The following is a 15700-nucleotide window of genomic DNA, read 5'->3' as shown; positions in this document are numbered from 1 at the left end:
CGGTCGGAATGTTTCGTGGAAGACGTAAGCGGCGAGTAATACGCGAACGGAACCACTCTCCAGTCCACAGTGATTTGGGGACCCTTTCAGCGATATAACAGAATTTTCGGCCAATTGGCCCTGCATATTTGATAAAGTGAACAGCAATAGACGGGATAAAAGAAATCACGCTACGAGCGCTAACAACTGTGAACATTCATTCGAAAACACTGCCGCAACTTGAACTGCACGAACTTGAGCCCCAAGACCTTCGGTAAGCAGAAACAAGAACGGAAGCAGACGTGGGACGCCCTCGCGACAAAGTGGCAACTATATGCGCAGCAACCAGTGGAAACTTGAAGCGTGAGCGTGCAGTCGACTGAGTGATACTGCCGAAGAAAACCTACAGCTAAATAAAAAACTAACAAAATTGAAAAGAACGACGCCGAAAGTTACCCATGAACAGGGACGTCGGCAGGAGGGCGCAAAAGAGGGATTATTCTCCCCTCAAGCGCACCAGCCCTTGCTGCCTACCCAAGTCGCCGAGCGCTCCCCCCCCCCCCCCCCTTTCTAATCCACCCTCCTCTACAGGGGCGTAGCCAGGGGGTGCCACACCGGGCCCGTGCCCCATCCCTCCGAGATTTTTTCGGCCATGGCATAGAGAGCGAAATATGATGATTTCAAGGGAGTGACCCTAGAGAAATGAAAAAGATGCCCCCCCCCCCCTAAAAAAAATTGGCTTGGCTACGCACCTGCTCCTCTACCGCGACTCAACGCTGATTCGCACCACCAAGACAAAATCCTACCGATGGTCACACACATGACTCACGCTTGTTCTATGAATAGATCGTAGCCGCGCGAACGCAATCGTCCAATCACCGATTTTCAATTAAATCGGTACATAAAAACGGCGCGTAAAAAACATAAGAATAAATCCAAGCTCAACCCACGAGGACACATAACCCTCACTTTCCGTGCCTCCGCACTGCGAAGGAAGTAGTTCCCGAACAATGGCAATAATTTCGCTGTTCTCGTTCGATTGTAACGCAAGAGTAGGGGTACGAAGGGGCGGCTTCTCCGTGCAACGTCTCACATCGTGGAGAAGTAAGCTTTGGGGAATGCACGTAGGCATGGACAGGTCTCCGAGTAACAGAGCTGAACTATAGTTAGTGCCCATTACAAAGGGCCAGGAATTCTAAAGCACAACGAGAGGAAAAACTTAGAGGCTAACAAAGAGGGTTTAATTTTAATTGACGACGGCGCAGCGTGCAAATAATGGAAAGAAAAATTATTGGTGCAACCTCAAGGAACAAGAGAAGAATGGGTCAGGGAACAAGCGAGTGTTAGGGACATCATCATCATCACCATCATCACCATTAGCCTGACTACGTTCACTGCAGGACAAAGGCCTCTCCCATGTTCCGCCAGTTAACCCTGTCCTGTGCTTGCTGCCGCCAATTTATACCCGCAAACTTCTTAATCTCACCTGCCCACCTAACCTTCTGTCTCCCCCTAACCCGCTTGCCTTCTTTGGGAATCCAGTTAGTTACCCTTAATGACCAGCGACTATCCTGTCTACGTGCTACAAGCCCGGCCCATGTCCATTTCCTCTTCTTTATTTCAACTATGATATCATTAATCCCGGTTTGTTCCCTAATCCACTCTGCTCTCTTGTTTCTTAAGGTTACACATACCATTTTCCTTTCCATTGCTCGCTGCGTCGTCCTCAATTTAAGCTGAACCTTCTTTGCAAGTCTCCAGGTTTCCGACATCTTAGTCGAAATAAATACAAGAAATGGACACGTGCAGGGCACTTGGCGCGTAGGCAGAATAACAGCTGACCATTAAGAGTAAATGACTAAATTACAACTCGAGGAAAACGCGCGAGGGGGGGGGGGAGTTTGGTGGAGATGAGATAAAAAAGTTCACGGGCATGACGTGTTCACAGGAAGCACATGACTGGTTTTGATGATAATGACGATGACCTAAACGCATGGCTCACACTTATTCCGAGGGATTGGCCAAGAAACGATTATTTAGATAGTGGATTACATATTACTTTCTTATCTAATGAATTAGAAAAAAAGGTTAGAAGAAATCAACTTTTACTAATTCAGAGCTTTTCAATCAAAACCACCTTGATTCGATTAAGAATATTTGTACAGCAGAACAGATATCCCAGTGACAATGACCTGGTAGTCAGGCTGATGATGGTGATGAGTTTGTAGGGACTGGCTAGAACACACTGTATGATAAGGCAGCGCTGCGAAGTTGAGAACACAACGTCTGTGCAGTTCCTGCTTTTCGTGCTCTATACGCTTCGCAGCGCATGCCATATAAGACGATGATGAGGCAGCGTACTACTACTGTAAGACGCTAAAAAGACTATCATGTAGAAGCTACGTATTCCGTTAACTCCACCACATGGCAACGAAGAGAAAAAAAAACGAAGCTCACTTGTAGTACTCGTGGAGCTCCAGGACTTTCCTCCTGGCCAGAAACCCTCTAGCGTAGCACTGCAGTCGCACGACGAACGGCACCAGGGCCTCGAGCTCGTACAGCATGCGACGATAGCGACGCCGCTGCCTCACCGCCCGGAACCACGACTGCAGACGCACGATGGCGTCCATGTTCTGGCAGTAGAAGGAGTACTGGTCTCGCACCGCCCTTCGAATGAGAAAGCCACGAGCGCGCGCCTGCAATCGGACGACCAGCGGAGACAGTTGCGCCACGATGCGGGCCTCCTCCAGCTGCTCGTTCACTCTCAGCACCACGTCCTGAGTGGATAAAAAACAAGATAATTTATTGTAGTGGTTTTATATAGACCACCTCACTGTTTAAAAAAAACACAGCCCCTTGATAACATCCGGCTTCGTCCACCGATATGCCGTAATGGCATCGGTGGGCAAGAAGTGCTTTAGAAAACAGCCCGCTTATCTTCCACACTGTTTTCTCTTATTTGTAAAATATATTCAAAGCAATGTTCGTTCGAGCTACATAAAATTTATAAGAGGTTCTCTCGAAATTTACGCACGTTCCCTTTATCTAAAAAAGTAAAGAGACATTTCTTGATCTTGAAAAGAACTCGAAAACGTACTTTTTAAGTTTCGACGTCAGGAGCTGGTAAATGAGGCCACCGGAAGTTTCCTGGGGGACAACGCTTGCAATCTTGAAACCGTCTATACCAGAAGAATGATGTAATTTAGCAGAGCCGTAGTGGAGGGCTCCGGGAAGTCGTATCACCGGGGGTTCATTAAGGCGCACCTAAATCTAAGCGCACGTGCCTCTAGCATATTGCCTAGTATACATGGGCGTTTGTGGTGTCTTGACTTCGTTATGTCCACGTTTGCAAGCCCCGCCTCTTTTAGAATGAATAGTTTCAACCTTCGAATCGACAGCACTCTACTCATAAGGGGCTCGTTTAGATGTCATTTTAGTTGTCGATGTACGTTTTATTGAGCCACGATCTTTCCTCAACAGACGACAAGCTTTCGTTCTCCACATTTCTAACAGAGTGACCTATTTCGAATCGTCAACCTAGTACTGGTTGCAACACGTTACGACTGCGCCGACACACGTGTGTCTGGTTTCTTGGTTTGCATTTTTATCGCCCATCTTGGTTTCTTTTAGGAGCTTGCGCATAAAAAAAAAACGTTTATCGCGCGACTCAAGTGTATTATTAAATGTCGAAAGCGCGTGGTGAAACTCACGAAGACATATTAATTGCCGAGCTCACAGCCTTCGTGTTGCCTCTGGACTGTGAACCCATCAAATAAATCTACTATACCAATCATTCGATCACAGACACTCACGTTAGCAACGGCCCCTAAATTGATCTAAGATTTATGTCGCTTGCTCGGCACGCATATAGGCTGGTGTGCGCGGGCAGGCCCTCCCTCCCCTTCCGCCTCATTTTATGAGTCCGAAGGAAAAGAACCGCGCATCATTATATTCCCAGACAGTGCTTTCACTGTTCACTAATAGCACGCTTGATTAGGCAGTTGAGTGTTGAAGTAAGACGTAAGGGGCGTCATCAAGTAAGTTAATCATGAGCCTGCAAGCGTGCATTCAACCTAATGGAGACTGCCCTGCGTGGAGACAATGTTGAAAAACTACATATCTCCTTTTGTTGATATTTTCGAATATCCTCACCGTATACCAAATAAAAAAAACATTTGAGCTTTCTCACTGCATTTTATAAACAAAATATTTTGAAATACGAGAAAAAAACATTACATTTTCGCTTCTTTTGGGCTTCGCGAAAGTCACGTTCCTGCTTCCGAGCTTCTTTTGTGGTGATTGCATGTTAGCTCAATATAATCTGGCGATTCCGACTCACTATGCAACTCACTCGGGCATGCATGCATTCAGCGAGTTGCCGAACAGAGCAAGTGCGGTCACTTCGTACCCGGACGTCGTCCAGCGAGAGGAAGGACGTGTGGTCGGCCTTGGGCGTGGACGCCCACTCGCTCCGGAACTGGACCACGTTGAGGTTGAAGAAGAGACCCGGCCGCACCAGGTAGGTGAACCACTCGATGGGCGTGAAGGCGAACGGGGCCCGCTTCTCGAGGAACACGACGCGAAGCTCGCGCAGGTACGCCTCCGCAGTGGCCGCGCTGTCGCTGCCGCTGCAGAACAGGGGCACCACCCGCAGGCTCTCCAGGCCTCCGCGGACGTCCTCCGTGCTCTGGTTGCAGACGCCCACGTTGAGAGTGGCCAGGCCGATGCACATGTTGCTGGCCTCCACGGCCACCTGCACGCACGGAGGATTGGGTGAGGGCCAGAGATCGCGTAAAGACCCCAAATTTTTGTTTGTGGCTCAAGAGCAAAGCTGTTAAAGCTCGCGTAAGATGTCGGGTGTCCACACACACACACACACACACACACAAAATCGCAGCATATCGACGGAGTGAATAATGATGAGTGGGGAGAAGCTTCGAAGGTTCTTATCGGCAAACCGTGAATTATCCTCTGGCTGCGTTTGTATGACTATGTCTGTCCGTTCGTACGACCATCTAGTGAACGCTTCAAGTACCATCATCTCGCATCTTTCATCATATATTCATCATATGCAAGAACCGCCGTCCGGCGGAAATTCCAGAGAATAAAACGAAAGGTGGCTACTACATGCTGGAGACGCACGACCTACGCCTTAAAGCTTCGTCCCTAAAACCATCCACGCCGTCCATAAACCGCGCTCACCATCCACGCCATCCATAAACCGCCGCGCGAGCCGAGAGTATACGAGTGACGAAAGGCACGCGTGCTTCTACCGGCCGAAGGTGCCACAGTCAGCATTGCACGTTAGTTCAGGCGATGGAGTTGGGACAATCTTGCATTGTCTGTGACAGGGTGTGGCTCGACTCTGCTTTGCCCACGTCAAGGAAAGATCTGGCATGCCAGCCAAGAAGACCACGTGACCATCAACCAGCTTCGCTGTTTACATGGTTAGTGTGAATTTCCCTCTTCCTTATTTAAATGCGGAGCATTTCTTAGTTGCACCATGTCGTGGATCCGGCGTCGGCGACCCGTCCATACCCCTACTGCGCATGCTCGCGTCTCGTGCCAACTGCCACTACCCTCCCCCTTTCTCGCCTCACAGGGCCGACGCAGGCTGCGTCTGCTAGTGAAAAAAAAAAAAAAACGACTGCTCACGCTTCACAATCTTTCACTTCAAGGGCGTCTTTACTTGGCTTTTGCTTGTCTCGAGTAGACGCGATGTACCTTCAACCACTCGAAGGCAACGCTTCTCCTTCGGTTGGTTGGTAACAACTTTATTGGAAGACCGGCAGAGCATTCGCAGACCGGGCGTTAGGTCTCCCACGTGGGGACGCGAAGACCTTGCCTGACCGCCGCCTCGCGGGCCTGCTGGACGGCCCAGAGTTGGTCACCTAGGCTGGGGCTGCACAGGGCAGCGGCCATCCACGGCGGAAGGGTTCCTGATTTAGTACCTTACGGATTTCTGGCGCTGTCTCAAAGCATGCGATTTAGTGTGACAACCTCAATATGGCATATGTTGCATACATTTGTCGGATATATATTGGGGTATAGTCTGTTAAACAGCGATGGGTTGGGATACGTGTGCGTCTGCAGCTGTCGTAGAGCCACCGTCCGCATGCTGTTCAGCTTCCCGCAGGGTGGAGGAAAGGTTTGGCGGGCCAGGTAGAAAGTCTTCGTAATTTCGTTATAGGTCGTCAAATTATCTTTGGTGTTTCCCCACAGAGGACGGTCGCCGGCGTGGTTCACGAGCTCGCGCGCCTTGACCTGTGCGGTCTCGTTTAGGTTGCGGTGTGTACCTGGTACCTCTCCCATGTGAGCCGGGAATCACAGGAGTCTGGTTTGAAGCTCTGCCTCTTGATAAAATTTTCTATTGCACAGAACTTTGGCCGCTCGTTGCCAGATCCATCCTTTGATGAAGTTTCTTACCGCTTGTCTCGAGTCGCCGAGGACCGCTTCTCCATCATTCGAAAGAATATTATGGACTATCACCCCAAAGGAAACCCTGATGGGATGTGAAGCAGCCGCGGTGCGCACGCCATTGACCCGGTTGAAACAGGCGTCGACGCGGGTGCTGGAAGAACGGTTTGAAGCGAAACACGGTGTAGCCTTTACTCGAGTAAACGTTTTTTTTTTTTTTGAAACGCAAATACACGGGAGGTGGGTTGGGTTTTATGCAAGTTGCAACGCAGATAAACAAGCCGAAAAAGTTTCCACTCGACGTGCGCTGGGTGGTGGAGAGGGTGAAGCGAGGGAAAAGTGTGTTGCGAGGTGGCGGAGGAGCAACACCACCTAGGTGTGTTGGGAGGAGCCGGCAGCTGCTGCGGGAGAGGGAGAGAGTGACGTTACCGCGCAGTTGCGACTTGACTGTCTCGGCATTGTTCCAACAACTGCGGCGGGGGGATAGCGGTGCGGCGCGTTGGCACGGAGACACGGACGGACAGCGTTACACAGGAAAGTCAAAGAGCTGCTTCGCATCTAATAAATAATAATAGATACGAAATAACAAGCATCACCAAACCATACCCAATTACGCAACATTCACGCGATACCCCCCCCCCCCCTCTGCGATGCGTGTGAAGATGCGGGCGGCATTTTTTGTACTGTAATTTGTAGCCGTGTGTCTGGTATTGCTGAAATAGAATCACCGAGGCTCACACACAGGTGTCGGCAAGCTGCGGCCCACGGGATAGTATTACGTGGCCCCGGCACGAAGTCAGCACCGCGCACCCCTCTCGTCACTTCTTATCTCAAGGCCGACATATCAGTTTAGACCTCCAAACACGGTTAGACAGGAAAACAGAACAATAAACATCACTTACATATTTTGTACATTACTGGCAAAATTTCCCGAATTTTCTCTTTGCCAGCTTGGGGTTCGACTATAGGAGGGAGGGGGTCTATGAAAAGGTGACGCTACGTTTCAGCCAGAGAATATTCAAGTCAAGATGCGTTCGCTATATGTTGGTTTACTAACAGTTCTCAGTTCTCGGCCTTGTCAACTCATTCCGCAGACGGGAGAAAAAAAAGTCTCGTGGAATGCGAACTTTCCCTGGTGTTCTTGGACTGTGAGTAAGAAAAAAGGTCACCACCATATACAGGAAATGATGTTACAGGAGCTTGCTCGGAAGGTCACGGGGCGTTTCTTGGCGAGACCATATCTGTAGGAAGGCTTGTTAACGAGCCGGCGCATGATGTGTACGTCGAAGGCAGCGTTGTTGGGCACGTTCCGCGGCCGGTATTGCACGCTAACCACCTGCCCATTTATGTCATACTGGCCACTGCTGCGAGCCAAATGCATAACGCTCAAAATGGCAGACGTGGAGCTATCAGGTGTTCTTCCAACTGGGTCGAGAGCAGGCAGGGGAGGAGGCCAGGGAGCATATCGGTATCCACGCGTAACACTCATCGTAGGAACTTGTCACGTCCTGCCGTGCTTGCGAAGCTACGAGAACGAATTGGACGTAGTGGCGAGGAGCGAACGCGCGGGGCATCGAAAACAGAGAACCCTAACGATGATGATGATGATGGTGGTGGTGGTGGTGGTGGTGGGGGCGATGATGATGATGTATTGCGGTTATGCCCTTGCTATCTTGTAGGCTACCCTTAAATGCCTTAACCTCAGAGAAACAAAAGAGAGAGAGTAACAATGGAGGAAAAGTCACAATATGAGAGCGAGCATGAAAATGAGAAACCCGAAAAAAAAAAACGTTTTGGGTGGTGACGCACCATCTATTGGGCATTGTTGGAATCGCCAGAGGCGACCCACCCCAGCGCACACATCCGTTCCTGGCAACGAGGCGGCCCACGAGTTAGCCCAGGTGTCTGGAGCCGCCCGACTGCCAGAACATGGACGAGGGTCTACAAGATCACACTGAAATCGTTGAAAATTAACGGCTACTTCGAAGAGGTGTGCCACCACCGGATAAAAGCCTGAACAATAGGGGGGCAGTCGCATGGGGGCGCTTGCAAGCTGGCAATTTCGTAAACCCGGCCTGGGCACATCATGTCCAGAAAGACGACAGGCAAAGCGATGGATGCAAGCCCTGTGGGGAGAGAGAGACCCTCGACTACATAATATGGGAGTGTGATGGCTCCCCAGCAGCTAAATCAAATATGAATTGTAGATAGGCCTGGGAAGCCCTGTTGCGAAGCGAGGACCCTGCTTCACAGCAACAAGCCATCCGCCTGGCGGAAGAAGCCACGAGGATTCATAACCTCTTCCCCCGCTTTTAATAGCGGAGGTGCTGACCTATGCCGTGTACGGGGAGTAAGGGGCCTCATTATCTAACGTAACGATAAAGTTGTCATTCTATCCTATCCAGACAAGGCGCGACCAAGCTGCTAAAAAGAAACCTTGAGCTCTTCGTATACCTGGTTCGCAGTGTCGATGACAGTCTGAATGTCTTCGACGCCCAGAGGCTTCTCATCGTCCAGCGACCTCTGCTTAACCTCCAGTAAGTCCTGGTACAGGAGCACGTGATCACGACTCAGGTGTTGAATGCCCAGGGAGGGCGCTAGCAGAGCTTCCAAGGTTGCCTGCAAGGGCGTGAAACAACGACACGATTGTGTGCCTACATTGCCAACTGCATTTACGCACCGCATTTCGGAATAGATGCGTGTTGTAATTAGTGTTTTCTCGAATAAAAGCCGCCACTGCATTAACACCGCATCCCCGCACAAACCAGAATTTAAGAAAAACACCACCGCACGCAGACGTGAGGCTGTCTTCTTTTTACTACAGATAAGCTGTGCAGTGAAACTAACGTGCGTACCAAAATTCGCGTGTTACTATAACTCCGAATTAAACGTATATCTCAAGCGCGTTATGCGGGAAAATGTATGGTACCAGTACATGATCGTAGAACACTTGCGGTCAGCTCAGCGTGATAGTATCATGGCCAACTTTGACTCAGTTCGTTTGATTTGTTGATTTCCCTTCCCACCCCACTTGTACAAAGGCTTGGCAAATGAACTGGGATAGGGGGGGGGGGGGGGGGGGGAGGGTGAAAACTTTCCAGGCCACGCTCCCATAGGAATACATGGAATAGTGGCCTAAGAACATTTGACCCCCCCCCCCCCCCCCCTGCGTGCTTTCCGCCTCTTGGGGAGGCACAAAACACACAGTGATTGACTGGTGTTTCCTACTGGAACATGCCAATCATTGGTAATAGGAAATGAGAGACGGAAGACTCCGATTGAACACAGAGTTCCGCAGTCCGCTTTCAGTTAACGCGCGCGCCGCGAATATTTGTTCAACAACACTCGGGAGAAATCCACCGGTACTACTTGGCCAGTGGACAGTTGTGGAGCGCGAGGAGTCGGTTATTTCAGTCAAGAAATTCGCTAGCCGACTCTGCTCGCGTCGGCGTTGTAAGGCGAGAGAGGGAGGGGGGCAAGAAGGAGACGAGAGAGGGGGAGGGGACGAGCATGCACGGTGGAGGGGGTTAGACGCCGGAGGACAATATACATAAGCCCCCGGTACAGTGTACCACCGGCATAAAATGCTTTGCATGTAAATACCGCAAAACGCGACACGAGGGAACCCGACTGTAGGGTAAAGCACAAAATACAGTTTTGTATACAGTAGAATCTCGTCCATATACGCTATTCGTGGGAACCGAGACATAAAACGTTTTATGCAAGAATCGTTAAGCAATGTGGCTTAAAAAAGGAAAACATGCGTACTCCTTAGTTAACGACTAATGAGCAACATTCATGTTAGTGGCCACTATAAGCAGCGCTTCATTTCAACGTCTAAGAATAAGTTCTTCTGAAATGTTAAAAAAAAAAACTGCAGTTTGCCCACTAAGCTCTGCATTCAGGAGCTACGAAGTGTTTGAGTGAGTCGCTTGTTGTCGGCAGCGATTTTCTCACCGCAATACCGACGCTTCTGCGGCCTCAGCGGTCCTGCAACGTCCTGATCGAGGATTGTCGAAACGCGGTTTCAGCTATGATTTACCGAAGAGTAAATCTAGGATTTCTAGACATATCGGTCATGATAGACTTTTGCGGTCGTATTATCCAACATCTGGAACAGGCGCGATTAAAAGGATGAAAATGTTCAATGGGATTTTGGCAAGGAACCACAAGTAAAAAGGTATACTGGGCCAAAACACGTACCCAAAATGGTATACTCTAGATCATACTGTAATATCCTAAGGCATAACATTTATACAATACATCATAAAGAAAACATTTTTTGCAGATTACACTAATTTGGTAATGCGGCAATGAAATAAGTGGTAAGCACTTGATAACATGCAAAAAAACATGACAGTCACTAATACCTTTCATAACCTATACTGGGGAGGGGAAAGCATTCAAGTTTGTAATTCCTGCAATGTTAAATTCTGTGAATTATAAGCTTTTATCCCATAAATTTACCGGTCTATGAAGATTATAGCATTTGACAGCGATAGTTCTAAAATGCGTGCGGAACCTTATATCGGGCTCATAGCCAGAGATGTTTTTCGGCGGTAGAGTGTTACATCGCAGGCATAGTACATCGCGTACCTTTTGACAAGCTCAACACACACGATGTCAGCAACGAGCCATTTACGACAAGAGACTGCCGATTTGGTCGCCTCGACTCGAGAGTGCCGATCCACGTACACACACATACATACCTGCGGGGTGCCCATCGCGACGGCGTCGTTGACCCTCTCCAGGGCCTCCTCGCGGTCGGCCTCGCCGTCCTCGGCCGCGTTCACCTCGTTCACTATGTCCTGGATCTCGGTATGCGTCAAGAAGCAGTCGTCATCGGGGTGGTCTCGGAGCGCCTCCCTGAGCGCCGCCAAGTACCGGTCGTGGCACTGGGGCCGGAGGTCGGCGATGTGCGCGTGCGGGTTCTCGAGGCAGGCGGCCGAGTCGAAGCTGGCGCCCGCCTTCAGGGCGAAGTTGAGCTCTGCAATGGCGTTGAGGATGCGGATGCCCCCGATGAGTTCCTGGTGACTCAGGTTGTGGCCCGCCTCGCGTCGTATGAACGCGAACTGGTTGTGATAGAGTGACGCGGCCAGTGGGTACACTGCCGGTAGCTGGGCCGCGGGGTCGCGCAGGGCCTCCAGGGTGTCGTCGGCGCAGCCGCAGTCGAGGGACATGTTGACGGCCTCGATGGCTCCCTCGAGTCGAGTCTCCTCTTCGACCTTTTCATTGGCCAGCTGGACGGCAACCTGAAGGTCACTGCGGGACAGCGTGAAAAGGTTGTTGTTCTCCCGGGCGTCTTCCTTTACTTTTCTGAGGACCTGCGTGGTCGGACAGTACGAAAAAATCATGTTGGATATCGACATTCATGATTGATATGTGGGGTTTAACGTCCCAAAACCACTATATGATTATGAGAGACGCCGTAGTGGAGGGCTCCGGAAATTTAGACCACCTGGGGTTCTTTAACGTGCACTCAAATCTGAGCACACGGGCCTTCAACATTTCCGCCTCCAACGGAAATGCAGCCGCCGCAGCCGGGATTCGAACCCGCGCCCTGCGGGTCAGCAGCCGAGTACCTTAGCCACTAGACCACCGCGGCGGGGCGGATATCGACATTCAGTGCGGTTAAATCGTGAAGGTAACACCCGAACGAGCACCATTCATATTGCTGCCCCCCTAACTGCAATTAAGTGTTCGAGGGAATAACGGTTTGTACGCGGCACTGGTCTGTCAAAATGAATCAAAACTGCGAACTACTAGCAGACTCGTGCAAATTTAAGGCACAGCGATGTTGCAATACAGCTATATCCGGACATGCCCTGCACGTAAATGTTTAATTTTGCAGTTGAACAGCTTGTACGCGACAACGAAGGAACGGTATATATATCAAGTGTGGGCATTCGGACTTCTTAGGGTTCTGACGTGCGAAAACCACGGTATGGTTACGAGGTACGTCGAGCTATTTAACGTTCACCGGCGTCGCACAGTAAGTGGGCCACCAGCATTCAGCGTCCATTGAAATGTCTTCACCGCGGCCGGGATCGGAACCGCGACCATTGGATCAGCAGCCGAGAGCCGTAACCACTGTTCCTCCGCGGCGGACTCGTCTTCAAGAGTAGAAGCGGCAGACCCAAATCACTTCGATTCTTTAATCACCCTATTCCTCGCATTCACTCCTCTGGTTCCCAGCAGCACGCATCGGAAGCATAGAGGAGCGATTCCGGTCAAGCTCAGCGAGGTGGCCAACACAGCCGCGCGCGAATTGGCCGACCACCCAGCTGCCCTCTACTCCTCCCCCTTGCTAGACTTTCTACAGCCTTTCAACGAGATTACGAAAAACTTTGCACTGTCGCGTAGGTCCTTTCCTCCACCTAAGCTTGAACGAGCGCAGGCCGTGTCCCTCCGTCTTTTGCGGACGGAGTCGTACCCCGATCCCGTCTTTCTCTACGAGGTATATCCCACCGTTTACCCTAACAAGAGATGCTCTGCATGAGATCAATCCAACACGCTACAACACATCATGGTCTACCCCGAGCATCACGACGGGGTAGTTCCACATTCGACGACTCTCAGCTCATGGCCGTCCGGCGGGCCCGCGCGCGAGGTAGCAGATCGGCTGATCCTGTCTGCTCCGACGTACGACTAAGGGCTATTCCATGCGCTAGCCGCCCAGCCGCAACGCATGTGGAAATGCACTAATTTTTCCACTTGTTGTCTATCACTTGCGGGTCTTTGTCACATTTTTATTACCGTACACATCAAGGGCAGAAAGAGCAGACGAACATGGGTGTTTGCTTTGTTCTATTCCGTGTACGATATGTGCCCGCAAAAGTGAACTTTTCTAACGTGAGCCCCTAAAGGCCAACTATATATAGAACAGCTGAGCTAGTTAATGGGTACCTGTTCGTTAATGACTGGGCGAACAAACACGGGCGCAAGAGAAACGTGCCCCGCCGCGGTGGTCTAGTGGCTAAGGTACCCGGCTGCTGACCCGCAGGTCGCGGTATCAAATCCCGGCTGCGGCGGCTGCATTTCCGATGGAGGCGGAAATGTTGTAGGCCCGTGTGCTCAGGTTTGGTGCTCGTTAAAGGACCCCAGGTGGTCGAAATTTCGGGAGCCCTCTACTACGGCATCTATCATAATCATATGGTGGTTTTGGAATGTTCAACCCCACATAATCAATCAATCAATCAATCAATCAATCAATCAATCAATCAAGAGAGAAATGTTCGTGTTGCCCCGACTCCTTTTTTATACGGCCGTGTTTGCACTCCCGGTCTGTTTCACCAGCTGAACCTCGCGTCTTTCTTACCTGAAAGTATGCGGACACATTGTCCTCGACGATGTCATGGACTCCCAGGTCCTTCCTGGTGAGCAAGAGCTCTCGAAACAGCCCCACGTCGCCACTGTCCACGGCGGCATCGATCTGCGCCAGCAGCACGTTGACGTTCGTCTCGATAATGTAGCCCTGAACCTCGGCCAGACTCAGAAGGCGCTCGTACATGTCCTCGTAGTCTTGCTCGCCGCCTTCGAGATGCCGCATGGAACGCTGCCTCAACTTGGAGGCCTTGGCGCGCTCAAGAACCTCGCGGTATCTGCGCATGTGTTAAAATGCAGAGGCGCAAACTGATATGTGCAGTCCAATGTTTGACGAAAAAATTACAATTCTGGCCAACGCCTCCTAGAAAAACTGTGCCTGGAACGCCTCTCTCTTTTCAATTGGGAGCCTCCTGCCAGCACGCAATCTCGGAGGCCATGCCTCCTGCCTTGTGTTGCGACCGGCCGCCGCGTGAGACCGCTCACCTCCGTACCGCTCAGTCACATGACATAACCATACCGCTCAGTCACATGACATAACCGTACCGCTCTGTCACGTGACATCACGGCTGCTCGGAGGCAACTGTGAGAGCATTGCTGTGTTCGCAGGGAGCGGTCGTCGGAGACGCTCGCCTTCGTACCGAAGGAGGAGGGTGAAATCGGAGGGTAGGGCAGCGCGTTCGCGGCTCACGTTCCAGGCATAATTTTTTAGGAGGCGTTGTTCTGGCCAAATCGTAGAATTAGACTGCGCGCGAAATTTGGAGAGCCTCTCACACATCAGACCAAGAGGGCGCATGCGTTCGTTCCAGCTGCATTCTACTACCCCCCCCCCCCCCCCCCGAAGATCGAATTCATCAGAAGCCAGAAGTAGAAGTAGTATATCCGGATAAGAACTTTGAATCAGCACCACACCTGGTAATCGTAATCACCACGCACGTGTAGGATCTGAAGACAGTTGAGCAAGATTGCCGCGCCCCACCCTCTTCGTATGCCGACTTTTCTCTTTCCTGGAAGCCTTCCTTCTCCCAATCTTTTTCAATAAACCTCAGTTGATAGTTTGCGCTTGTGGTGTCTACTTAATTTCTTATCTCCTCCCTAACTTCGTTCTCTGCAGGAACTGTAGCGCAATTTTTTCAGTTGTGAAAAACTGACTAGCCCAATACCTCACTTTGCTCACGCATACACATGATTTCACTTGAGATATATGGGCACCGTCTTCAAGGTTGGGCTGTTAAACGAATGTTATCTTGCCTCACTAGTTGAAATTGACCAGCGTCCCGCATAGACCGTGCCAACATAATCGACGCAAAAATCACTTCGCAATGGCGTCACTATACACGTCATCGGGGCGAAACTACGAACTCACATCGTGTGATGTCACATTACATCGTCGCTTGGTTAAGTGAGCTGATCAAAGAGGCAGTGCAAAACTAGGCAGCACGCTGGCTTTTTTTAGTTTGTTTCGAGACGATAGCCCTGAATTTTAAGATTGTAATTCCTCCGATACTGGAGAATGCGTGCCAACCACATGATGAAAAGAAAGCTTTCGGTGAGTGGCGAGGAGGATCGATAAATAAATAAATCGACTGAGAAGAAAAAGATGACCTTCACCTTCGAATCGTCTTAGGTGAATGAAGAGAGTATTTTGGGACAACTTGCTATGTCGCGACGTGAATGGATAAGGTAAGAAAATGTCGAATGCACCAACCCAACCGTTTTTTGTGCTTATGCGTCTACCGTAGCACTGGTTGCCCAGTTAAAGATACAGAACTGCGTAGCTAAGGTCAAATATGGCGGCACCAAAACCCACCCGTAAAACAGCGAGACTAAAGAGTCAGCCTTGCATGGAACCATTGACTTCCCAAGCATCATCTCGACACCCAGGCACAAAGCACCGCGGCTCCAGGGCGTCACCAGGAATATTTTTCGGGGGGAGGGGGGAGGAAGGGGGACCACGACAATTGTGTTTCTTCAGGGGAAT

General features: G+C 50.5%; 1 protein-coding gene across 1 annotated transcript in view; it reads right to left on the bottom strand.

Moving 5' to 3' along the window:
* Positions 1–15700, bottom strand: part of LOC119179265 (ras GTPase-activating-like protein IQGAP1) — a 40036-nt gene that overhangs the window by 19408 nt on the left and 4928 nt on the right. Inside the window, exons 3-7 of the mRNA XM_037430334.2 lie at positions 13715–13997; positions 11106–11720; positions 8851–9015; positions 4388–4732; positions 2437–2756 (exon numbers count right to left, since the gene is read on the bottom strand). Coding sequence (XP_037286231.2) covers positions 2437–2756; positions 4388–4732; positions 8851–9015; positions 11106–11720; positions 13715–13997 — 1728 coding nt within the window. The remainder of the gene's footprint in view (positions 1–2436; positions 2757–4387; positions 4733–8850; positions 9016–11105; positions 11721–13714; positions 13998–15700) is intronic.

Source organism: Rhipicephalus microplus, chromosome 7 (genome assembly GCF_043290135.1).
Source record: "Rhipicephalus microplus isolate Deutch F79 chromosome 7, USDA_Rmic, whole genome shotgun sequence".
NCBI classification, from domain to species: Eukaryota; Metazoa; Arthropoda; class Arachnida; order Ixodida; family Ixodidae; genus Rhipicephalus; species Rhipicephalus microplus.
Note: the sequence above shows the minus strand (reverse complement) of the source record. Positions and strands in the feature narration are given on the sequence as shown.